This window comes from Staurois parvus, unplaced genomic scaffold, assembly GCF_062004578.1.
Source record: "Staurois parvus isolate SC_StPar_1 unplaced genomic scaffold, SC_StPar_1.0 ptg000607l, whole genome shotgun sequence".
NCBI lineage: Eukaryota > Metazoa > Chordata > Amphibia > Anura > Ranidae > Staurois > Staurois parvus.
In genome coordinates this window covers 3419649-3446255 of record NW_028318403.1, presented here as the reverse complement: position 1 = coordinate 3446255, position 26607 = coordinate 3419649, and the positions used below count along the sequence as shown (strand labels likewise).

The 26607-nt window shown below is 42.0% G+C and overlaps 1 protein-coding gene across 3 annotated transcripts in view; it reads left to right on the top strand.

Moving 5' to 3' along the window:
* The window catches only part of LOC149449712 (receptor-interacting serine/threonine-protein kinase 2-like), a 123589-nt gene that overhangs the window by 86473 nt on the left and 10509 nt on the right, over nucleotides 1-26607 (top strand). For 2 of the 3 annotated variants that reach the window (XR_016315376.1, XM_089692875.1), the window contains exons 8-11: nucleotides 3581-3666; nucleotides 7294-7359; nucleotides 10892-10991; nucleotides 25481-25591. Coding sequence is in view for 2 of the 3 variants with exons in the window: in XM_089692875.1 (XP_089549001.1) it covers nucleotides 3581-3666; nucleotides 7294-7359; nucleotides 10892-10991; nucleotides 25481-25591 (363 nt within the window). In the remaining variant the exon portion in view is untranslated. The remainder of the gene's footprint in view (nucleotides 1-3580; nucleotides 3667-7293; nucleotides 7360-10891; nucleotides 10992-25480; nucleotides 25592-26607) is intronic. The other variant, XM_089692876.1, reaches the window with a different exon arrangement.

Here is a 26607-nt window from a genome sequence, read left to right as displayed (position 1 = left end):
GTTACTGCTCTTGAGAGTCAGCACTTAAAGTGTATTTCCACTTTTTCAGCCAAATTGGGAATTTACCTACTTTCTGGTACAAGAATTGATATTGATGAATAGTAAAACAGCTGGTCACCCACACAAGGGGATCACAACAGAAAGCATACAGTAAGTGGAGACATATTTGGGATGACATACAACATGACAATTTTGTTTTTTAAGAAGACAGCAGGGCGACCTTGCGGCATGAGCCGTGGGTCTGCGTGGTGGGAATATACCTACTTTTATATCTGTTACATGTTTTCATTCACATAACATAATAAAAAATGTTTTTAAATTATAGCTGCCCTTCTTATTTACGCTCTTTTTCTCTTCAGCAAAATTTTACAAGATTGGGGAAGCTGTGTTTGCTATAACTAACCCTGTCAGTACTATGCTAGCAGATTTCATTATCAGTTGTAAATTATATTTGAACACTGTCTGTTAATGATTAATAAAAGGTTAATGATTTAGCAGCTGTGCTTCCCCATTGTATGTTAATGAGTGGAAGCTGAGCCTGTCCTTTGCCTTTCTAATGGGACAAAGGTAAGAAATATATTATTTTAGGTATGCTGTGTGAATGGAAACAGATAACTAACATATAGAGGGGCTCTCTCAATTTTGACTGCAAAAGTGGATGCATGTTGCAACATCATGAAAGAGAAATCTTTCTTTTTAGAACGAAAATAATTTTCAGCTAGTGCTGGCTCTGTGTGCCTCACACAGATCTGTAGGGAAGACGCAGAAATGAGAACAATGGCAGGTGAGACGTGCAAAGAACCCGCACAGACAGATAAGCAATTCAATGGGGTCAAAGACTATGGGGTTTATTTACTAAAGGTAGAGAGTGCAAAATCAGACTCGCTGCTGCATAGAAACCAATCAGCTTCTAACCTCAGCTTGTTCAATTAAGCTTTGGCAATGAAACCTGGAAGCTGATTGGTTTCTATGCAGAAGTGAGCCTGATTTTGCACTCTCCAGTTTTAATAAATAAACCCCTATATCTGACATCATGTGTGCTTTAACCGCTTCAAGTCCGGGCACTTTCACCCCTTTCCTGTCCAGGCCAATTTTCAGCTTTCAGTGCTGTCACACTTAAAGGCTGTAAAAGCAATAATTTCTCCTTCTCTCTGGCTGTATTCTTGCAGCCATTGAGAAATACTGTGTGAGCTGTGATTGGTCACAGCTTGTCACATGGTACAAAGCTGTTGTGAATAGTCTTGTACCATGTGACCTCTGTGATCATTCACAGATTTCACACGTAGTAAGCAATGATGTGAGGAAGTGACATCTTATTTACTACTGTTCCTGTGATTACTGAATGGCCAATCAGTGATCACATGAATTGGGACCTCACGCAGAGGTCCCGTACAGCGATCGGTGTTCTGCTGTGTCCGGAGGACACAGTGGGCACAGGATCGTGGTGCCGCGCACTCCCAGGGAGCTGACACAGGCAGTGAATGCGGAGGCCGCTTGTAAACGGCCACCTGCTCCTGCACTGCTCCCATCCGGCCGTTTATGTACATGGGCTGGACGGGAAGTGGTTAAAGTGTAAGCCCAAAAACAAAAATGTAATAAATTGCAGCTTACCAGTCCTTCAATGTGGTGTCTACATTAGTTTTGTTTTTTTTTCTATATTCCTGCCAGTAACACACTTTTTTTCTAGGTTAGCTACACTCATTCCTATACTGTACTTGTGGAAGATTAATTATTATTATTAGTTATAATATTATTATAACTAATATTATTATATTTATATAGCGCCAACAGTTTGCGCAGGGCTTTACAATATAAGAGCGACAGTACAGTTATAATACAATAAAAATCAAGAGGATTAAGAGGACCCTGCTCATAAGAACTTACAATCTATTAGAAATGTAACCACCCTTGAATAGCAGAATTGTCAACCTGTGTAGTGTCCTTTTAGATGGACTAGTAGATTTACATGGATTTTACATAAGTGACTAACCAATTAAACCCTAACACCAGCTAACACGCTTTAAGCAGTTATAGGCACAGTTTTTTTTCCTGCTTGGATAATGGTTTAACTATATTAATAAAAGCTGACCATTATAAGCTACTGTAAAAGGTGTGTCTCATCCCTCTTTCTGCTACTTTTGCTGGAGAGCAGCCTGTCTCAATAACCATTATTTATCTGGTAAGAGATATGGTTATTGCATATGCCTGGTATAGAACTTTATCATTCTTAAATGTTTTAAAAACTGTGATGCAGGCAAACGGCCTAAATACATATAAGAACATGCACATACACATAAAAACACAGCTTACATACATATGTGGGAAACTGCCAAATAATTATACTGTTCTGTGCAGACAGTTTTGAGATCTAGACACCTGCCAGACAGCACAAACAGGTCCTCAATCTCCACTGCAGCAGCATCATAGCTTGATCAATAACAACCCTCAGGCCTGCTCACTGCATAACGAAGCTTCAGTAGTGTATGCTGCTTTCTTCTTACCAGTGCATCCGTGTGGCTACTGACTATTGGCGCTGACCCTGTCTTTCCAATTTGGGTGCTACAGTGCAGGCATTACAGGAGGCTAACAACACAAATGTAGGACACTTGCACTATTTTTATGTACATTTATTTGTTTTTTCTGATTAGTACGTAACTACATTATTTGGTGCTTATATTATTATTATACATGATTTATATAGCACCAACAGTTTGAGCAGCACTTTACAATATAAAGGGTGACAGTACAGTTGCAATACAATAAAATATAAGAGAGTTAAGAAGGCCCTGATCAAAAGAGCTGGCATTCTAATACGGTGGGGCAAGTGATACAAAAGGTTATAACTGTGGGGGATGAGCTGATGGAAGAGAGAAGATTTCAGATAGTTGGAGGCGTGATAGGCTTCCCTGAAGAGATGTGTTTTCAGGGATCACCCAAAGGTGGCCAGAGTAGGAGATAGCCGGACTGATTAGGGTAGGGAGTTCCAGAAGATGGGAGAGGCTCTGAAGAAGTCCCAGAGATCAGCATGGGAGGAAAAGACAAGGAAGCTAGAAAGCAGGAGGTCATGGGAGAAGAGGAGAGGATGGCTTGTGTGATATATTGAGACAAAATTGGTGCTGTAGCTTGGGGCAGAGTTGTGGATGGCTTTGTATGTTGTGGTTTTTATTTTGAATTTAAAGCAGCATCTGAGCACCACAAACCAAAAACGCTATTTCATTCATTTTTCATATTCAAAGCAAACTCCTCATCCATTCCTGTCTCCATGCTTTACTTTGCTGAGAAATCAGTTTGAAAAATGTCTCCTAGCATTCTTGGCCATGGCCATCAGCCCTTAGCTCAAGCATGCAGACAGGCTGTCCACCACTCGAGAAACGCACACAAGAAGTCCCTGACCCTTTAGCAAAATCACGCAGCACCAAGTGCTTTAGCAGATGAGTGGGGGCCCCTTTAGGAAATAATGGCACCACCATGCATTTGCTGATAGGGCGACGTATTTCTGACACACAAAGTGCACACCTATCCTTAATTGTTTTATTGCCTGTAGTTATGGATATTTTATGGATATATGTTTCATCCTCAGAGTGTTTGTCCCAACTACGCGGCATTCTGCAGACTTTTTCTGTTGAGGAGAGTAAGCGTGAAATGGACAATTTTGTTAATAAAAAGGTAAGAGATCAGTTTTATGTGTATGAAAACCCTATATCTGTTTTTGACTATGTTTGGTGCCATGATATGTTGACCTTTAGGAGCATGTTAGGGTGTTAGGGTGTAACATGCTTCTTTGTACCCACCTTCCGCCTACAGCTCTCTGTGACCGCGGGCAGGGATCTTCACTGTCACAATTTGAAAAGAGTGTGGCATGTGGGGCTCCCGTCACATGGCCGTGCCATTCACTCACAGTTTCCTGTGAATGAATAAACTACAGGTAATGTCAGCCATCAGCTGACAGCTTGTAGTTCTCAATGAAGTGCGAGGGCGCTGGGGAGCATGCTCATAGTTAATTGGTTCTTCCTGCCATTCAGTAATTACCTACCCATACAGGTGGGACAGGCAGACAGCTTACTGAGAGTCTGCAGGATCCTGGTATTTGTACCCACAATCTGCTGATCACGGGTGCAATGCTTTACAGGCTGCAATGGAAACAAATTATAAATGCACATTTTTTTACCTGCAAATAAATGTGCATTCATTATTTTTTTTTACAAAAAGTGAACTTATCCTTTAAGTAAGCAAACTGATTTTGGGACTCTTTTGCAAAGTTTCTTACCTGAAGATTCTTTCAGCAACAGTAATTTCTGTTACAATCAGACAAAGCTAAACCACCCTGCATTTAGCAACAGTGCAGGCATCCTGCCTAGAATTGGGAAGGCCTTGAAAAAATGGAAAATTTTAGAAAAGAACAGGTTTTTTTCCAAAGCCATATTTTGTTTTATTTTCCAGAAAAATAAAATAAAAAAAAATAAAGGGTGAAATATGTTCTTTTACAATGATAAATAATATATCTATGATAAGGTATTCAAACTCCATAGTATGAAGACCTTAAAGCTGAGTTCCACCCAAAAGTGTAAGCTCCACTTTTCTGCCTCCCCCCCTCTTCTGCCCAGTTTGGCACCTTTTGGGGGGGAGGGGGGGGCGGGTACCTGGTTTTGAAAGGTACCCGCTCCCACTTCCAGCTCAGTTTGCCATGGTGAACTTAACTGGAAGTTTGCCCACCCCCCCCCCCCTTCCACTTCCAAGGTCCCGGAAGACTGCAGCCCATTCAAAGAGCACAGCACACTTTGCACATGTGCAGTACGAAACTGGCTTCCAGGTTTCCCTTAGTCAAGATGGCAGCGCCAGCACCTGATAGCCGACTGAAGAATCGGCTTAGGGTAAGGACACCACTGGATCCCTGGACAGTTAAGTGCCATAATATTAAAAGTCATCAGCTACAGTATTTGTAGTTGTTGACTTTCATTTTTTTTTGGGGGGGGGCAGAACTCTACTTTAATTAAAGATTTCTGAGTCCAAAATTATTGCAAGCTCTCTCAGCTGAAGACAAGCAAATCCTGGAATACAATTCAAGTAACACTGTACTTATCAATGCAGTTCTCAAACAAGAGAAATATGCATTTATGCCACTAGGGAACACTGCAGGCTTCAGTTTAGTTTGCTTGTTGGCTTCATCTTGTACCACCTACAGTTGGATGATTATTGGGATACAGTAGGTGATAGTTTCTGTCCTCCTCTCAGGCCTTAATTGACGGTTAAGAGGGTAAATTTGTGTAACAAATTAGTTTATCTTTATATCTTTTAAATTATTCCTATTAATGTTCTCCACCATCACATCTTAATTTTTACCTATAGTCTGGTCAGTAAACTGTTTTTTCTTTTCCTCCTCCCAATAGAATGGTGAAACCAACATATAGACTTTAGAAATATTTCCACAGTGCAATTTCTGCTGAGAGGAAAGCTGCAATATTGTGGGAAGAAATATTCTTTTCCAAATGCTACAAGGATGACAAAACATATCCTTGCATGCCAGAGGTGCCCCAAAGACATTAAAATACTTTATGGAAATAAATAATGGGGACCATAGCTTTTCCCTCCAGAGTTCTCCTTCCAGAAACTCTTTCTGCTGCTTCTAGTTTAATGCTGAATAAGCTGTACTTTTATTTCAAGCATAATACTTTTAGCTACACTTCATTGCACCTTCCCAGGGTAACAAAATGATGTTCAATTTGTAAAATTACTCCACACTGAATTTTTTACTTTTTCCGAAAATTTCATTTTTTTCGGAAAAAAAAAACGAGGACATTTTTTTTTCCCATGGCTTCAAATTTTCTGAAAATGTACATCTCTAATCCTGCCATGTGAGACCCTTCAGTTGGCCACTGGGCTTCCTATCTGATAGATGTGACAATACAACTGCCAATAAAAGTAGTGCACATGGCAGACTAGCAATGCTACTTCTTATTGGGAGGTAAAGGCTTAAGGTGGCCATATCAAAGTTTGGCTGGTTCAGTAGGGATCTGCCAGATTTCAATCCATTTATGGGCGGGCTGGCTGTACAGAAGTTGATCTTCTGATCAACTTCTGTACCACCAGCCTGTCAGGTTTTTACTGATCGCTGTTAGACTACAATAGCTCAGTGCGGAGGATTCCCCCATCCACATCAAGTGTTTGGATGGGGGGATCAGGTCAGAAACCTGCTGGTTGAACAGAAAAAACTGACCCATTTTTGGGCTGCTTAAAAGTGTATGGTCCCTTGTGCCAATTTAAGAATTAAATAATAACTAGACTTAGGCTTTAAAAGTCAGCATATGGAGAACTGAACAGTTAATGCTGTTGTCTAGAATTCTGCAAAGTTTAGTTTACCGAATAGAAGGAAGTTATTGTCTAAAGCCACATAATTATTAACCATCAGAACATTCAGTGAAGCTCAGTAGGTTTGCCAACTATTGTTGTTAGGCTGAATATACAGTTGACTTGATTGATTTGATGGTATGTTAATCTTTAAAAAAAAAGATTAACTTTTTAACATTGTTTTGTAAGTACTTAAGAAATGCATGTTATTTTCTGCAGACATTAATATAATTGCAACACATTAGCTTTGTTTGTGTTTAATAAAAAAAAGGAGGATAATGGAAATCATGATGAAGTTATAGCAGGTTTACCAACCTTAAAGTAGAATCCCAGCAATTTAGAGAGAAAAAAATCTTTGTCCAATAGTTTTATGTCGTTTGTGTCCCCAGTGGGAAGATCCACTCTCACTATCTGCCATGATAACAACTGACTTCAGAAGGTGAGGATAAACCCACATTGTACCGTTGTCACTGGGACAAGCAGGGTGGAGATGCTTTGCAATTGGGACACCTGTGATATCTTTCAAAGCTGCAATTTCCCCTCACTGCGTTGAGGTTTCCACTTACTTACTGCCATGTTTCTAGGACAGGAAGTAAAGTATAATTTCTTCATTTGTGGCACAGAGAGCAATAAGAACCTAGAAGAAGTTTGAGCCCCTTCCTTCTCTATCCTAAACTAAAATAAATTATGCCTGAAGTTTTACTTTAAATTTGGTGTATATGTAGAGCATGCTAAAATTGGATTTTTTGTCTGACTTTCTCATTTAAATAAAATCTAATTTTGCATAACCTAGCAGTAAGAACATTAGCAATTGCTAACAGACAGACCTAAAAAAAGAAAACTGCTTTGTGAAAACATGCAGTGGTCATAGTATTTCTTGTGATGAAATCTGTACAATCATTATGAAAGCACATTACAAATACTGACTGCAATATCTATTTGTTCCAGCAGATGGCAATGCAGGTCTCCCAGTCCCAGACACGCACAGTGGAATATGACATCAGATACCTGGATGTAAGTAGATAAAGTGAAACTTAAATGTGTCCGAGAACTACAAACCTAAAACACTATTTCATTGATTCAATTCATTTTTTATATTCAAAGCAAACTCAGCCATCCATTTATGTCTCCATACTTCATTTTTTGGAAAAATCACTTTGAAAAACATCCCCTTAGCATTTCTAGCCATGGCCATTTTGAGAAAGGGAAGGTGATTCATGTAGCCTTTACTTCCTGGAATCCATCTGCCCTTAGTACAGTCACACATTAGCTATGCTTAGCTGAGAACACTACTTGCCTTTGAGGTGTCATTACATTGCACTGACAGCCATTGCAGATCGCAAGGCTAGTGCTATTTGAATGCGGTGCGGGAAACGTTCGCAGATTTCTACATTGCATTATAGTGTGAGGGCTAAGAGTTTGGTGTGTGGGGGCCTGGTTCTGTCTATGACAGCAATCACCTGGCAGGATGAACAGGACAGATCTCCGGACCCTTGGGTACTCCATGCCTGGCTGGTGATCAAGGATGGTGGATCAGTGATGCCTGATTTCTGCCTCCTCCTCCTCCCATTCCTTCCTGTAGCTGGGCTCCTCATTTTGCACCCCTGGTTGTCCCTTCTATCACCCTAGGCACAGTCCCAGCATCTCTTCTCCCAGCCCGGATGTCCCGGATGTCAGCCCCAGTGTTATGTTCCTGGCTCAGGCTCTGAACACATGATTTACCTTCTTAATGTTGTAAAGTCGGGTGAGCATGCTGACCCCCCCACGCATTGAGGAAGGTGAGTTTGTGAGATAAAACAACTTGATCCTAAAAATGGAGCCTTATATATAGTGGAAAAACAACAAACTTCCCAATCCCAAAAATGGGATAATACTCGTACACCAAATGTTTAAATAGTGAATCCCAATAATGGGATAATCATACATCAAATAACAATAAATAATAAGTGACAAGTGCTTTAAAAAACAACACACACAATATTCACATGTGAATTCAACAAATCTATAAATATGGATAAAAATGAAGAAATTAAAAAATAGAAAAATATGTATTCGGTGAAAAAACAATCATATAAATAAATGTCCAATAAGGTGCAAAAGATTTCCACAGCTAAGGTGCTTCACTATTCATTGAATATGCAAAATGGTGCCGTGTGGGGTGCGCACCAAACAGATCCTTCAATGGCTAAAATGCCCCCTCACCTCCTTCATATGACCCAATGGGCCAATGCGCCTTTTGGATCACACCTGGATCCTACACGGTTAGGATCTCCTTGCTACCCGACCTCCAAACAGGCTCCACAAACAGCATAAGGATGTCCCCTCTCCCTCCTTCGTATGACCCAATGGGCCAATGCGCCTTTTGGTTCACACCTGGATCCTACACGGTTAAGACCTCCTTGCTATCCGACCTCCAAACAGGCTCCACAAACAGCATAAGGATGACCCTTTCCCTGGATAGGTAGATAGGTGACCTTACAAGGTGACAAATCTGAGTTTGTCAGATAGCTTCTGCTGGCTGGGCTGCAGCACAAAGTGCTACAGGCTGCTTGTCCTCCACTACAGGAGTTGGGAGCGGGAGATGAGGAGAATGGCGGAGGCAGCCTGGGGGAAGGAGGTGGGAGGGAGGTGTGTTGTTATAGGGAAGGAGAAAGATCGCTTCTATAGCTCCCATGCTCCACAGTTAAATGAGAGCACTTGTTTGGCTAGCTCCACCGACAGCCCCTTCCTTTCTGCCCACATGTTGGATTGTTCAACGCCGGCACCACAGCTCTACCGTTTCCCTCAGACTGAGGTTATGGATTTTAACACTGCCCCCACCCTTCCATCCTGGTGTCCTAAGGTGGATGCCTAAGCTGGCACTGGCCCTGGCTGTGGACACAGGTCATCATGGGCACTCTGACTGGTCTGTGGTTAAGAAGCCCCATACACAACAAACTGTTTGAACCACCATCCGTATTTTCAGCAATTTGAGTTACAGTAGCTCTCCTATTGGATCGGACTTACATGGGCCAGCCTTTGCTGTGCATCAGTGAGCCTTGGCCACCCATGACCCTTTCGCCAGTTCACCAGTTTTCCTTCCTTGGCTCACTTATGGTAGGTCCTGACCACTGCAGACCAGGAAAGTCTCACAAGAGCTGCAGTTTTGGAGTTGCTCAGACCCAGTCATCTAGCTATAACAATTTGTCTTTTGTCAAAGTCACTCAAATGCTTAATCTTGACTATTTTTTCTATTTTCAACACATCAACGTCAGGGACAACATGTTTGTATGAGGTTGCATATAGCCTAGAGGGGTGCTGCCCCAGATGGGAGGGTTAAGGTTAATGTTATTTCCCGGGTTTTCTTTGGTGGGCTTTTTGGTTCCAAACCACTGATCCTGTACCTATAAAAAGGGAGTGTGGTCTGGAGCTTTGAGCCTGGGGGAGCTGCAGTAGCCGTGGAGTGTTCGTATCCGAATTTCAGAGTTCCTGGCCCATGAGCTGTCACTACCGAGGCCAAGGTTCGAGATCACTGACCTACTGTAGCCTTCTTTCATGTAAGGGGACTGATAGTCCACCTTGAAGACATCATCCACTGGACTCCACGGACATGCCACAAATGGACTCTACCTATGCAGGTATGATGGGGCAGCACACAAGCCAAGAGATAGGGACTAGGGATGTAGGGAAAGAGCTGTATAGTACCCTGAACTCTGGTATATTTGGAATTTCTCAGTAAATCCTTTAAAACGTTGCCGTCTGCCTGTTCTGCAGTTATGAAAAAGATGTAATGCAAGTAACAGGCACATTTAGCCTACGGTTGGGGGCAGTTAAGACGCATTGCGGTATGAAGAAACAAGTGGTTATCAAGAGTAACAAAGGTTCCACCAGCAGCCTGTGGTTAAGTGTGTTCCTGTGACAGATGGGACGTTCTCTTGTAGCGAGGGAGTGTTTTCAGCATATCTCCCCTGGCGGCCCGTCTCCCATAGTAACGGGAGTGGATCAGTGCTTAGAGGTTCCCAACCTGCGCACTTGGTATGGAAATGGAAGATTTAAGTGAGTGTACGCATGGAGTCTGCACTAGGTGCACAGCGGGGTTCCATTCCGCTACTGAGAGAGAGGTAGAGATACGCTGGACAGGCAGAGAGGGCATATGTTCAATGTGTCCCTCCTAAATGCAGCAAGGGATGTAGTGGTGTATGTTAACATCAAGAGAGTTTATTGGAGCTCAGTCTAAAGTGCAAGTAAAGGTACCCCACATGGTGTAGAGTAATGGCCTGTCTCAGGTAGCCCAGAAGAACCCACCCGGGGTAGGCCTCCTGTGTGTCCCACACTTGGCTCCCAATGAGGACAGGAACATGGAGGAAGTGTTACCCGCCTACCACCTTTACATGTTCATTTGATGCTTAATATATAGGATCCCACCAACTTTCAGATGCCATTGTAAAGAGATAATCAATGTTATTCACTTTACCTGTCAGTTGTCATAATGTTATGGCTCATCGGTGTATCTTTGTTCTCTACTTGCAGATATGACTAAGGTTGATAGTTTGTTTGTCCTTTGCAGGATAGCTGGTTAACAAGCCATAGGAACAGAACTCAGAGTACCCCCGAGCAGGGCACTGAAGTATCATCACTTTGTCCTGAAAAAAAAGAAAAACGAAGTGGTAAGAATAAAAATTAAACATGCTATAAATGTACACAAAGATTCAGCTAATCCCTTCTTGAACCTCTAGATATTACCAGTGTTATGGCTTATGCTGGACCAGGTGCTGCTCATCTCCTCTGAAAGTTATGCTACTGTACATGCATGGCTTGTTGCTCCACATGTGCAATATGAGGACCCTGTGTAGCGGCTCCCAGCATAGGCTGCATCATCAATAGCCAGGGGTTGGCTGATTTAAAGCGCAATTCCAGGAAAGTTAAAGTGTATTTCCACTTTTGTAGCCAAATTTGGATAACACCTACCTTATATTTGTTTTATGTCTCCATTCACATAGCATAACTTAAAAAAAAATGTTTAAAAATTGCAGCTTACCTTTTGTAGATGCTCTGTTATGGAGCGTTCAGCAAGGAAAAATCCTACATAATTCTCTTTGTTTGTGAGGGGGGCTGAGCAGCTGTTTTTGCCACAATTAACCCTGTCTGTACTGTGCAGCAGGCAGATCTTCATTATCAATGTAACTAGATTTGAACGCTGTCTGTTGTAATAAAGGGGTAAAGGTTTTGGCCCGTTCACACGTGTGCATTTTTATGTGTGTTTTGCAGTACATAAAAACGCATGTGTCATGAAAATACATTGATTCCAATGAGGCCATTTACATCTGTGTGCTGTTTTGTAAAAACAATAAGGCATGTCCCATGTACATGCATTTACCCGCATTTTCTGGCCCAATGAAGTCTACAAAAGCATTTGAAAACACGTGTAAAATGCAATAAAAACGCGCTTAAAGAACATAAGCAAAACGCATGGCATGGAAGTGTAGACATGTGACTGGGCCTTAGGAGGCTCATAGAGCATTTGATTTTCTTTGGTGTAAAGAAAGAAAATGTCTTGATTCCCCTATCAACACAGCCAGCATTGATGGGGGAATGCCTGCCACTGTGCACTGTGCTATTGTGTTCTGGCAGTGGGGGGAAGAGGGGGGCACTGGGAGCTTCCCTGATGGGCAGAACACAATGATGTCTCCTAGTGGCTATAGTCACTGGCAGTAATTGCATGTATAAAAATCCAACAGACTGATTGTGCCTACACCTGCCAATACATGATTTGAATCTCGGCCAATCACTGAACCGGACGACTTTCAATCCATGTATGGGTGACATTAGGGGCAGAGCTTCTGCATTGTATTTTAATGTGGACAGACTCACTCTGACTTTGTTCAAAACAACCTTGCAGTCAGTCATGACAGCTTCTCCTGAAAAACGTGCAAGAGAAGAAATATGTTTCTAAAGCTTCTTGTTTTAGGCATGCTGTGTGAAAGGAAACACACATCAAACACGTAATGGAGTTTTTTCGAAATTGACTGCAAAAGTGGAAATACGATTTAAAAATAAACCCTTGCAGAGGGGCTGTGTCCTCAGAGCAACCGTAGATTGCTTATTTAGGTCTAGGGGACATAGAAAAGAAGATTGACTTGCCTGATCCACGCTGCTAGACTGGTCCCAGCAGCATCTTCTCAATGCTCCTGTGAGATGGGGAAACAGCTTTCATTGTTTGAACACTGTGTGGAAGTAAATTAATGTTTTGACTGACATTCTGCGGTTTAGCCACAAGATGTCATTGTTTTTCTAACACAGGCTCAGTGTCAGGGCAGGGCTGTGGAACGGACAGGTAGGCCTAGTGGCAGGGTAACGCACTGGCTGACGACAACCACCACCAACAGACTGAAGTCCCTCAGGGCGCGGAGTCTAAGTCCCAGGCTGCCCTTCACCAGGGCCCCTGATGGTGGGGATGGACTTGACGCAACCAGGGACCAGGTCGCGGCCCCCGAGACACCCCAGCTGCGGTAATGGCCGCCGCCAATGGCGTGTAGTTGGTGAGAATGACAATAGCGTAGTCAGACAAGCCGGGTCAATAACAACGGGACAAAACAGTACAGAACAGTAGACAGAGAATCACAGGTCACGGGCCGGGTTCAGCAACGGAAGGTCAGATCAAAGGGAAACGCAGAGAATGGTCTTAGTCACAAGCCGAGTCAGAATACCAGAAGAGTCACGAGCGTATACACAGAGCTGTAGCAAGACAAAGACACAAGACACAAGTGCAAAGAGCATGTGCAGATCCCAGGCTTATATGTACTCAGCCACACCCCTCTGGGGGATGGACCTCAGAGACCTGAAGGCATAAAAGATTCCCATCATGCTCAGCAGAAATCCAAGATGGATGCTAGCACATGGAGTAACATAACCTCTGGGAAAAGGTAGGACCTTGACACTCAGACTGCATTGATATTTGTATATTCATGAAGAGGTGGGGTTTTGCACTCAAAGTTGTAGTTTAGTGAACAGGAAGAGGAGACTGCAGCCATGTTTTGGACAATGCTGAAAGAAGGGGCCGTGTGAGCTGAGAATCCGAAGACATCCAGGTGTGAATGCGTCCTTCACTAACCAGAGTTGCAGCTGAGTGAAGCTGATGAGATTGCTGCCAGGAAGCTTATGAGATTGCTGCCAGGAATGCTGATGAGATTGCTGCCAGGAAGCTGATGAGAGCAGAGGAACTAAGCAACATATACGGCAAGACCGCATGCTTGTTGGAGAGACATTTGTTCTGTTCAGAGTCACCAGCGGATGCAAAGCAGACCCAGGTCGGTAAGATCGTGCACGCACCTGATTTCAGTGTTGGCACCTTAAGACTGAGTCCAGGCCTATAGTTAGTTAGAGTCTCTGTTTGTGTCAGGCCACAAGTGTTGTTACTGATCATTGGAAGGACTCCACAACTTAAAGTGACATTTCACATTGGAGAGCTGATAAAATCCTACAAACTCAAGCCAGACTGGCGTTTTGCTCAGAAGGAATACTCAGGCACGTGCTATAGGACCAGTTATGGGAGGGGGATTTGTGTAAGATTGTAAGCTGTTGTGCTGCACCGCAGGCTAGCCCATACCATACACCCATACACTGATTCTTGTTCTTTTAGGGTAATAACAGGTAAGGTGTGGCAGCTTAGTTGTGCCCGCCAGTAGGTAAATTACTACACTTTCTACGTTCATCCATCAGAAGGCACCGTGCTGTGCAGCACAAGGGTCTCAGCCTTTGGGCTGAGTGTATGTATATTTATTGTATATTCCAGCATTAGTGGTTTTGTTTATGCCACATCTCAGTAAAATTCTGTTGTGACAAAGCTGGTGTTGGGGTTGCTTTCCTCATTCGTGACTTCACTGTATCCTGAGGAGCCCACCCCGGTACACGGCTTACACTCCAACGGTCTAGGGTCCTGATGTCATGAAGACGAATTCAGGGTCCATAGCCCCACATTGGATGTGATGACTCCGAAGTGCAACCCCACTGCAAGGGAGGAGTTTCATATTCTGGAGTTGGGCTTTATTGGGAGATAGATAATGAATTCTATATCTCTTCAGACACATAAATTAGAAAATGCGTTTAGAATTCTTATAAAGGGAGCGCTTGCTGAGCTGAGCTAAAGCATTTCCCATGCTGTTTACCCCTAATCCTGTACTTGAGAGACTGTCAGTTCTGCTGCTGGCCAGTGGAATGGCCACTCAATTGCAAGGGAGGAACATGGTGCACCTACCCAGCAGGAGATATGCATCTTTGTATTTTTTTACATTGTAAATGTATTTATGTGTATCTGAAGACTTCAAACCTCAGCATCTGCTTCTGTGTCCCCTGGAGGCACTTTGCTCCTTTTATTAGTGAGTACTCCTCTTCCAGGTTCAACATACAGCATCATTCAACCTCTTACTGTGAACTCAGGCTATTAATGACACAGCCCCTAAGGTTGCAGCATCACACAGTCTGGGCTCACAGTACAATGCTGCATAGAATGGGGCTCACACATTAAGCACCATTCTATTCGTCAGTTAGATTAGCTCACTGGAATAGAGGACCATATTCATCATGTGACCGTGTGGAATACAACCCCAATTCCAAAAAAGTTGGGACGCTATATAAAATCTACATAAAATCAGAATGCAATGATTTGCAAATTTCGTGTGCCCATATTTTATTCACAATAGAAAACAGAAAAACAATTGTTTGAAATTACGATCCTGTTTATGTACTATTATGTACTATTATGTGGTTGACATGGTACTTTGTACTTTAAAAATACCAAAAATCCAATACAAATTATTGAAAGGAAAACAGAAAACATCAATGGTTAAAACTAAAAAAATTTACCATTTTAAGAAATAAATAAGGTCATTTTGAAATTGATGGCAGCAACACGTCTCACAAAAGTTAGGACAGGGCAACAAAAAGCTGGTAAAGTAAGTGGTTTGAACAAGGAAGAGCTGGAAGAACATTTTACAATTAGACTAATTGGCAACAGGTCAGTAGCTCAACTGGGTATAAAAAGAGCATCTTAGAGAGTCAGAGTGTCTCAGAAGTAAAGATGGTCATAAATTGCAAAGACTTAGTATGTCATATAGGGCACCCCCTAGGGAGCCACTGGTGAACTTAGTTTCCCAAGTTAGAGTGCAGACAGCCAGGCACACAGCATTTTCTGCACTCTTTCACTGGCTCGAATGAACAATCTAGGGGTGTCTTTTTGGGGGATTTTATTGTAACTGTGAACTTGGATGGGGTGAAGGCAACATAGGATACCCCCAAACTGGTGAACTGAAGACCATTCTCTATCTTGCTGATCTGCAGAAAAATGTCTCACAGAATCTCTAATGCGGACGGTGACAATGATTTCTCCCAGAAGACCAAAAGCAACACACAACTTTCCAACACTTGGGTCATCTATTAAACTGCCACAGGATCATCAGTTTCCTCCTGATATCCACCAGACACTCTTCAGTAAGGGAGACACAGATTCACTCCACCATTGGACAGCTGGACACTTTCCATCAACTTCCTCCTGGCTGTCTCCAGTGAGCTTCTCCAGACCCAAACTGATTCCAGGACTAAGCTTGGCAAATAGGCCCCCCAGCTAAGGCTTCAGCTGGGACCTCAAAGTTTTCTAGATGGCACCTCCGATAATCCTTCACATGGACAGAGGCCTTATACAAGGGTCTCCTCCAGCAGGACCGGACCCAGGAACACTGCTCCTCCTGTCTCAGTCCTCAGACTATTTATATGCTCCCCCAACATCTGCTGGGCACACCTCCCCAGGAATTGGCTGGAGTCCTGTAAACATTCACTCTGTTTACTCTTCTGTTAGACTGTTCTTTCTCCCACTATAATTCTAGAATCCTCCAGAATACACTGATAAAAAATTGGCGAATCAACCTGTGAGGCACGGAGCATGCCTGAACAATCAACCCCTGCTCCATTGATTACAGAGGAGCTGACTAAATTTACCTAACAAAAACACTACTCTAGGAGGGTGCTATTATCATCATCTACAGTTCATAATATTATAAAAATATTCAGAGAATCTGGAGAAATCTCTGTGCATAAGGGTCAAGGCTGAAATGCAATATTGGATACCTTGACTTAGTCCATCACATATCCTAAAAATAATTGGCAATAGCATTTTTGCCCAGTTGGCTAAATTCAGCCTACAGTGCCTTGAAAAAGTATTAATTCCCCTTGACATTTTCCACATTTTTTCATGTTACAACCAAAAACATAAATGTATTTTATTGAGATTTTATGTGATAGACGAACACAAAGTGGCACATAACTGAATTGCGAAGTGGAAGGAAAATGATAAATGGTTTTCAAAATTTTTTACAAATAAATATGTGAAAAGTATGGCGTGAATTCAGCTGTGAACAGCAATTTTCAAGTATTGCTACAAATTCTCAATTGGATTTTGGTCTGGACTTTGACTGGGCCATTCTAACACATGAATATGCTTTGATCTAAACCATTCCATTGTAGTTCTGGCTGTATGTTTTGCGTCATTGTCCTGCTGGAAGGTGAACCTCCACCACAGTCTCATGTCTTTTGAACACTTTAACAGATTTTCTTCTAAGGTTGCCCTGTATTTGACTCCATCCATCTTCCCATGAACTCTGACCAGCTTCCCTGTCCCTGCCGAAGAAAAGCATTCCCACAACATGAAGCTGCCACCACCATGTTTCACGGTGGGAATGGTGCGTTAAGGGTGATGTGCTGTGTTAGTTTTCTGCCACACCGAGTTTTGCTTTTAGGCCAAAAAGTTAAATTTTGGTCTCATCTGATCAGAGCACCTCCTTCCACATGTTTGCTGCAAACTGCAAACGGGACTTTTTATGGCTTTCTTTCAACAATGGCTTTCTTCTTGCCACTCTTCCATAAAGGCCAGATTTGTGGAGTGCACGACTAATAGTTGCCCTGTGAACAGATTCTTCCACCTGAGCTGTGGATCTCTGCAGCTCCTCCAGAATTACCATGGGCCTCTTGGCTGCTTCTCTGATTAATGCTCTCCTGCATGCCCGGCCTGTCAGTTTAGGTGGATCAACATGTCTTGGTTGGTTTGCAGTTGTGCCAAATTCTTTCCATTTTTGGAAGATGGATTGAACAGTGCTCCATGAGATGTTCAAAGCTTGGGATTTTTATAACCTAACTCTGTTTTAAACTTCTCCACATCCTTATCCCTGACCTGTCTGGTGTGTTCCTTGGCCTTCATGATGCTGTTTGTTCACTAATGTTCTCTAAAAAACCTCTGGGGGCTTTACAGAACCGCTGTATTTATACTGAGATTAAATTAAACACAGGTGGACTCTATTTACTAAATAGGTGACTTCTGAAGGCAATCAGTTCCACTAGATTTTAGTTAGGGGTATCAGAGTAAAGAAGGCTGAATACAAATGCATGCCACACTTTTCAGATATTTATTTGAAAACCATTTTGAAAACCATTTATCATTTTCCTTCCACTTCACAATTACATGCCTGTTGGTGTTGGTCTATCGTATAAAATCCCAATAAAATACATTTATGGTGTTGGTCTATCGCATAAAATCCCAATAAAATACATTTATGTTTTTGGTTGTAACATGACAAAATGTGGAAAATTTCAAGGGGTATGAATACTTTTTCAAGGCACTGTATTTACACCTTGGTCTTCTTATATCCATAGCAATATAAGGAAATATCTCAATTAAACTATATACTATTTGTTTCAATGCAGTGCTGCTAATGTCCTTCCTAACAATTATACACTATGTATTTGTTATGAAGACACTTTCCTTGCTTTCACTATTCAGCCAAACAAACTGGTTCATTGAAAAATGTTTTTTTAATTAAAAATTTGGAAGTTTGTAAAAAATAAAGTGGTATTAAACTCAAAACCAAAAATGTAATATATAGCAGCTAACCAGTCAGTGGTGGTTGCATTAGTTTTTTTTTTAGGCTTTTTCCCTATGTTTTCACCTGGCAATCTGGGCAGTAACACACTTCCTGTATTGTACTGTATCCACTCTCTATGAAGGAGCACAGGACAGCAGCATTGTCAGTCTGGGGGAGACCCATTATGGTGGTCTGGGGGCATTCATTGGTTGTAAGCTGTAAATAAGCTTAGGTATTGCAGTGTCTGTCCCCTTTCCTGTTTTTTTCTTTCATTTCCTCCTTATCCTCTGGCTGTGGACTGTCTAATACAAATGGGCTTTCTTCCCTTTTCCAAGATGACAGCAAAGGACATACTGAGCATACGCAACAGTATATGACACCCAGCCATTTCCTGAGTTTGCCAGTACTATTGCTCTTTACCAAAAATGGCACCCTGGAAATGCTGATGCTTCTGAGCATGCGCTGCTGGGTGATGTCATCATCAGAAACCCAGGGCACTGATTCTGAATTATTTAAAGTCTAATTCAGCCCAAAATGGTGGTAGTTTCAGCTCCCCTTGCTGTCTCGCTAATTATCACTGTTTATCAGGTGGAGGACTGTGCTATTTACCTGCATTGCTGTGCCTTCATCTTTTTTTCTTCTCCTTACTTGTGCTTATTCTGGTGGCTATGTGTTTTAGGTGTGTGCTTCTCGCTATTTCCTCATTGCCTATGGAGGACGCTGCCCCAGCAGACCATCCATTGTCTACAAGGTAAGGGAGTAGGTGAGTAGTGGAGTTTGAGAAAAGAGAGTGCATGGTCCTAAAGCTAAAAAACAAAATTAACCAGCACAAATAATACCTATACCAATAAAATAAATCACACTAAATACATAAATGTGAAGAAAAATGCCAATAAATATGATACTCTCAAATCAAAAAAATATACAATGATAATAATAAATAAATGTGAATGTGCCCAAAGCAATTTAGTGCATAAAAATTATATATAAAAGAATTTAAAAGTCCACATATCCTTTTCCCAGCCTTCAAAGTGTATAGACAAAAGAAAAAATCTTCTGTACGTATGTGCTTCCACCTTCCACCAGTGCAAACCAACATAAACCGCACTCACCAGATAATGGTGAGTAGTCAGCCTTTTAGGAATTTCAGGGATCCTACACCCCCTCTATAACCTCCAGACCTCCATTCCACCATACAGGGCCAGCGTAGTCCTTCCACTCCTTTCTAAATCAGGACCTTCAAACCAGCTCCAGCGTTGTGTCAAAGAGAAAATATCATATAGTTTAATATTGCCAGACAATTACCAACCCATATAAATGTATATCAAACCACTCACATTTTCCAAATAGAATAAAAGCATATTTTATTATCCTCCATCGATTGGAAAGAGACCATAAATTTCCACAAATACCGTATTTTTCGCCATATAAGACGCTCCGGAATATAAGACGCACCCAATTTTAAAGGAGGAAAATCTAGAAAAAAAAGATTCTGAACCCAATACATATAGTAATTCATCCCCCATATAGTAATTCATCCCCCATAGTAATTCATCCCCCATAGTAATTCATCCCCCATATAGTAATTCATCCCCCATAGTAATTCATCCCCCATAGTAATTCATCCCCCATATAGTAATTCATCCCTTATAGTAATTCATCCCCCATATAGTAATTCATCCCCCATATAGTAATTCATCCCCCATAGTAATTCATCCCCCCTATAGTAATTCATCCCCCCTATAGTAATTCATTCCCCAAATTGTGTCAATTCACTTACCTTTGCTCCGCGCGTTCCTCTCGCCGTGTTCCCGCGCCGTTCCGGTCTTCAGGGCGGACTGTGAGAGGAGAGGAGTTCGTCACGCTGCCCCGCCTACATCCTGTCCGCCCCGTAGTTTGCCCATTGCTGATCCACGAGCAGAGGGGGTGATGACGTCAGCGCGCACCGCCAGGTGTACCAAGATGGCCGACCGCTCCAGAGATAGGCCAAAGCCGCGGCCTTTCCTACGGCCGTGGCCGCGCCTCACGGATTCTCTCTCTATTCGTCGTATAAGACGCACCAACTTTTCCCCCCCCCGTTTTGGGGAAGAAAAAGTGCGTCTTATACGGCGAAAAATACGGTAGCTCTCAGAGACCTCACAGCTTGACTAGTAGAGGATGACAGTGTGTGATACAGACAGATCCCAATATGGCCGCTGGAACGCAACACTGCGCTCCACTCACCGGAAGCTGCGCAGGACGTTCAGATACTGGACCGGAAGTGCGTCCACTATCTGGTCGGCCAGTATCTGAACGTCCTGCACAGCTTCCGGTGAGTGGAGCGCACGCCAAGCGGTGCGTTCCAGCGGCCATATTGGGATCTGTCTGTATCACACACTGTCATCCTCTACTAGTCAAGCTGTGAGGTCTCTGAGAGCTATTTGTGGAAGTTTATGGTCTCTTTCCAATCGATGGAGGATAATAAAATATGCTTTTATTCTATTTGGAAAATGTGAGTGGTTTGATATACATTTATATGGGTTGGTGATTGTCTGGCAATATTATACTATATGATATTTTCTCTTTGACACAACGCTGGAGCTGGTTTGAAGGACCTGATTTAGAAAGGAGTGGAAGGACTACGCTGGCCCTGTATGGTGGAATGGAGGTCTGGAGGTTATAGAGGGGGTGTAGGATCCCTGAAATTCCTAAAAGGCTGACTACTCACCATTATCTGGTGAGTGCGGTTTATGTTGGTTTTCACTGGTGGAAGGTGGAAGCATATAATGTACAGAAGATTTTTTTCTTTTGTTTATACACTTTGAAGGCTGGGAAAAGGATATGTGGACTTTTAAATTCTTTTATATATAATTTTTATGCACTAAATTGCTTTGGGCACATTCACATTTATTTATTATTATCATTGTATATTTTTTTGATTTGACAGTGTCACATTGGCATTTTTCTTCACATTTATGTATTTAGTGTGATTTATTTTATTGGTATAGGTATTATTTGCGCTGGTTAATTTTGTTTTTTATTTTTGGTGTTTACACTAGTGCACAGCAGCATCTTATACCTGGGGCTATAGATATTCTGTGGCGCAGGAGTACTTATTTTTATGGTCCTAAAGCTGGCATAATATTTTGGCAGCCCTACAAGGATATAAAGATGCACAGCTTTAAAGTGGATGGAGCGCTCTAGACATAGATTGCCATTAAGACATAGACACTCTAGGAGAAGTCGCTCACTGTCTTCATCACACCATCGCCACTCACGCCAAGCAGGATCTCCCTTACACTATCATCAAAAAAAAGGTGCATTAATAACATATTGTCCAAGTTATATCCTCTGAAAGAGCCAAGGATCAATCCACTCCTTCCTGCTCTGATTATGGATGCATCTTTGATGCGACTTGCAAGGCATGTCCCTCTTTCTATCGAAGATGCAGATCTATTTTAGATCATAACATAAACCTCAACCATAAACATGCTTACTTGGTGGCAGGAGGTGCTTGCAGACCAGCAATCCCCCTTGCCATGGTTGGGTGAGCAATTTTAGGTTAGACATCTAATCTAGAGTAAGTGCTAGAGGAGGTCGATTAGAACAGGATAATTACAGCTCTTCAGGAGAGCTGTAAAAACTGCCAGGTGACTTCTCAGCAGAAGCATTGATGAATGTAATTACTGTGAATGTTTGGCCAGAACCAAACATCTACAGTAATTATCAGTCACTTCTAGAAGGACCCTATGGCTGAAACCATGGACAGCAGAGCTGGCATCAAAATCTAACTGGTGTGACATCCCTTATGACAGTAAAAATCTCTTTGGGAGTAAGCTGGATTTAGCCATATCAAAGGTGATTGGCAGCAGACCTGGCTTAATTCCATCAGATAAAAAACAGAATGTTCATCCTTCAAACATTACCTTTTCGATAGATAGAAAGAAGCAAAGGCCTGTAAGTCAGGAAGAGACTTCAGAAAGAATTGGAAGGGCATTCAAGCTTCTCTGCTAAGACTGCAGAAGTCTAAGGCATCTCCTGCAAGGGAGCAACAAAAATCATTTTGAGGCTGCACCTAGCCCATCCAGGCTGTGCCAGTGGCACCCATCTTCAGTAGACAGGTGGAAAATTTTAGTTCTGTAAGTGGCCAATTTACTTCAAAAATTGTCCCTAGTTCCCATAGTGGAAAAGGCTTCTAATTACTTTTGTTTCTAGTAAAGAAAAAGATAGGAGACTTACTTCCAGTTTGGACTTAAAGTGGAATTTTAGTCAGAAAATTAAGTCCTGCTAGATCATTTCAGGTTGGCACCTACTGGTATATCTATGAAAAATATTAAAAAGAAGTGCTTATACTATTTAAAATTTAGTAATACACTGTCTCACCCTGCTCTACACATGCTCAGTTGCTCTATATCTTCAGTCTATCATGAATGCTGCTACCAGACTCATCCACCTTACCAACCATTCCATGTCTGCCATCCCTCTTTGCTAATTCCTCTACTGAGTCCCACTGCCCAACAAATACAATTCAAAACATTAACAATAACATATAAAGCCATTAACACTCTGCCCCCTATTACATCACCAATTTTGTCTCCAAATATCACCCAAACTATCCACTTTGCTCCTCCCACAGCCTCCTCTCTAGCTCCCTTGTCTCTTCCTCCCATGCCCATCTCCAGGACTTCTCCAGAGCCTCCCTCATGCTCTGGAACTCTCTACCCCAATCTATCTGATTGTTGCCAACTCTGCTCACTTTTAGGAGATCTCTGAAAACCTATCTCTTCAGGGAAGCCTATCCTGCCTTCAGCTAATAACCAAATCTTCGATTTATCCCATCAGTTCGTCCCCCACAATTATTACCTTTTGTACCACTATCCCCTCCCTCTTAGACTGTAAGCTCCAAGGAGCAGGGCCCTCCTAACCCTCTTGTATTGAACTGTATCATTGCTGTACTGTCTCCCTTTATATTGTAAAGCGCTGAGCAAAATGCTGGCACTATATAAATCCTGTATAATAATAGTAATAATAATATTTTTAAGCACTGCCGAATTTGTAGAGGCCAATCTGCTGACAGGCTTATAGTGGAATTAAACCCCCTATCCTTTACAGCCAAGGAAGCTGCTTCTGTTTGATCTGCAACTGCCATGGTGTTGAACATATGATCAGTTATGACACCAGCCATTTGATGGTTTGACAGTTTGGTTGAGGACACAAGCAAATGTGACAGTTAGCAATCCTGGCATTTCGGGAATGTAACTTTTTTCTAACCATTATTATTGATGGGTTTAGTTCCGCTTTATGATTTACTGTGGGTCAGGGGCTCTGAACTTCAGCAAAAGGGTGGCCTCCAGAAAGAAACAGGAACAATGCTGGAGACAATTTACTTCACACACTAAATTTATTAGCATAATTATTAATGTGGAATGTACTGTATGTTTCTTGTTAAGGAACATTATTTTTTATTGTTCTTATGGGTAGAGTTTCACTTTAAAGAAACTCAACAACAAAATAGAACTGGAATCTTTCAAGACGCAGAGTCTTCAGTCAATTCTTCCCTCAATAAATCTAGGAGACTGGTTTCTCTTTATAGATTTTTCATATGCATATCTACATGTCTTTATTCAGGCAGACCACTTTGTGGTCCACCGTCATTATTTTTGGTTTTGAAGTCTTCCTATTGATTTGTCCACCTCTTCCAGGACCTTTACAAAACTGCTTCTACCTATTATAGTGCTCCTGAGTGAGAGTTCATCATAACCTGGATGATTTTTTTTTCTGGACAGTAATCAGGAAGCTTTTGTCCAACAAAGGGAGATGCATTCTTTAGGATTATGGATAGTTGCTCTATTGGAAGAAAAGCTTTCTCTCTCCAACACAAAAAATGGTGTTTCTGGAGGTACTGTTGGATATATGAAGGAAAGTAGTAGAGCTTCCACATGAGAAAGTTGCACCAATAATACAAATTGTGAAGTGTGCCCTGGGTGCAGCTTTTCTTCCAGCCATGCCTCAGAATTCCTGATTGATTGACATCCACAATCCGAATGATTCAGTGGGCGCAGTGGCACATGTAAGTGTTCCAGGCCTCTTTTCTCAGGCAGTTGGATGAAGTCTCCCTGCATCAACCAATTCTAAATGTATCTCCAAGGCAATGAGAGATTCCCTCTGGTGGTGGACTCGCATCAGAACTTGAAGAGACATCACCCAATTGTTACTCCAAGCTTGAGCATGGTTACTTCAGGTGCCAGCCTGGAAGAGCACATTTTGACCTAGCAGCAGAACATCAATTGTCGTTCAATGCTCAGGGCATACAGTAGGATCAAATGTACTTGAGCTTATGGCCGCCTTCAAAGCCCTCCTAGCCTTTGCTCCTTCGGTAGAAGGGAAGAGTGTCTTGATACACCTAGACAACAAGGTGGCAGTGGCATACATACAAAGACAGGTGAGTATGAGAAACTGCATCTTAATGATGGAAGAAAGTCCAATGTTCGAGTGGGCTAAGGCTCATCTCTCGGATCTGAGGAATCTACATGTTCCGTCAGCTCACAACCAACTGGCCAACTCATTGAGCTGCTCTTTCCTTTCCAACGAGTGGGTCCCCAGTGCATCAGTATTCAGTCTACTGGCTATTAAATGAGGCTCACCTCAAATCGACCTAGCTGTGACGCCTTGGAATATGAAGTGTGCCAGTTTTCTGGCAAGAGTCCCATATCCGACAGCAGAGACGGTGGACTTTTCACACCATCAGGAGAATTTCTGGTTGGTGTACATCTTTCCTCTGACACCCCTAATAACCACGCTGAAGCCTCTGTGAAACAGGACCTAAATGTGACATGGAGGTTTCTAGGACTGCACTAGATGTTTAAGGTTGTTTGATCAAATCTAAAAGTAGACCCGTACAAATGTGTTTCTGATAATCAGCCAGGAACTGAAGGAGCTTGAATCTTAAATATTAGCACACAAGCTTCTTGAGTTTACATTTAAAATAAATATACAGAGAAAATATCCTAATAACATGTATGTTTACAGATGAATTTTCTTGAACAGTTATACGGTATATTATTGTCTTGTGACATATAGAATTGTGTTTTAAATGATAGTACAGTTATTCAGCATTTTGTAGTTTTGACTGTATCTGTGCATGAGCCTGGATACAGAAAATATTTTAAAAATAGTGTATTTTTCTTATATATTTCATAGTAAACATTTCTAGCCTTAATCTAAAAAAGTATTTCATATGAGTTCACTGTACTTTACCCTCTATTCCTCAGCAAGCCTTCCAGTTACAAGTTCTATGAACGGTAGTCATATGCTTACAATGGGACCTCATCCAAGAACAGAAAGGAACAGTGGGGTCAGTTGGACACATGTGGAGCCAGTAGGTAAGAACTCAAGTTTCCAGGAATATAGACAGAACTTTTCAGATCTTAAGCCACATGCCCAGTGTACTGGATGCTGGCTGAAGAAAAGAGGGGTATTTTAAGGTAAATTTGGGAAAAAATTAGAACAAAAGATAGGGAGAAAGAGCCCATAGAAACAAGTCCTGTTCCAGCTGCCATTCGTACAGTGAATTCCATTTAGAATATATCTATTATTGGCAATTGGGCTACAATAATATTTTCCTTTAAGTTACTGGACTTTGCTATTTTTTTTCTTTTTCTTTGTATTAATAATGTATTATTTTGCATTCTACAGAAAGGCAAAGACTACATGCATAGTGTAGTAACCCTTAGCATCCAATCACATTTCAGTTTATCATAGGTGTAGCCCTTTGCTGTTGACACTTCTTATTAATACATAGACATTTTACGACATATGTATGTTACATGAATTTAACAATTTTGCTGCATAGGAGGTCGGGTAGTAACGCAGAGAGGTATACACAGGTCCCAGCACATTCTGCAGTTTAGTGCGTCATCAGGAAACCTTGATACAATATGGGATAAAATATTATTATTATACAGTATTTATAAAGCGCCAACAGTTCGCTCAGCGCTGTACATTACAATGGGAGACAGAACATGCGACAGTACAATAACAATACAATGCGATACACGAGGGGTTCGAGGGCCCTGCTCCTTCTAGCTTACAATCTAGGAGGGAGGGGATAGTGGTACAGGAGGAAATAGCTGTGGGGGATGGAGTGGTAGGAAGAGTGGAGGAGGTCAAGAATTAGCAGGGGGTGGGGTAGGCTTCCCTGAAGAGGTGGGTTTTCAGGGTGCGCCTAAAGGAGAGTAGAGTAGGTGATAGTCTGATGGATTGGGGTAGGGAGTTCCAGAGTATGGGTGACGCCCTGGTGAAGTCCTGGAGGCGGGAATGGGAGGAGGAGACTAGGGAACTAGAGAGAAGGAGGCCTTGTGAGAAGCGAAGAGTGCGTGTCGGGTGGTACTTGGATATT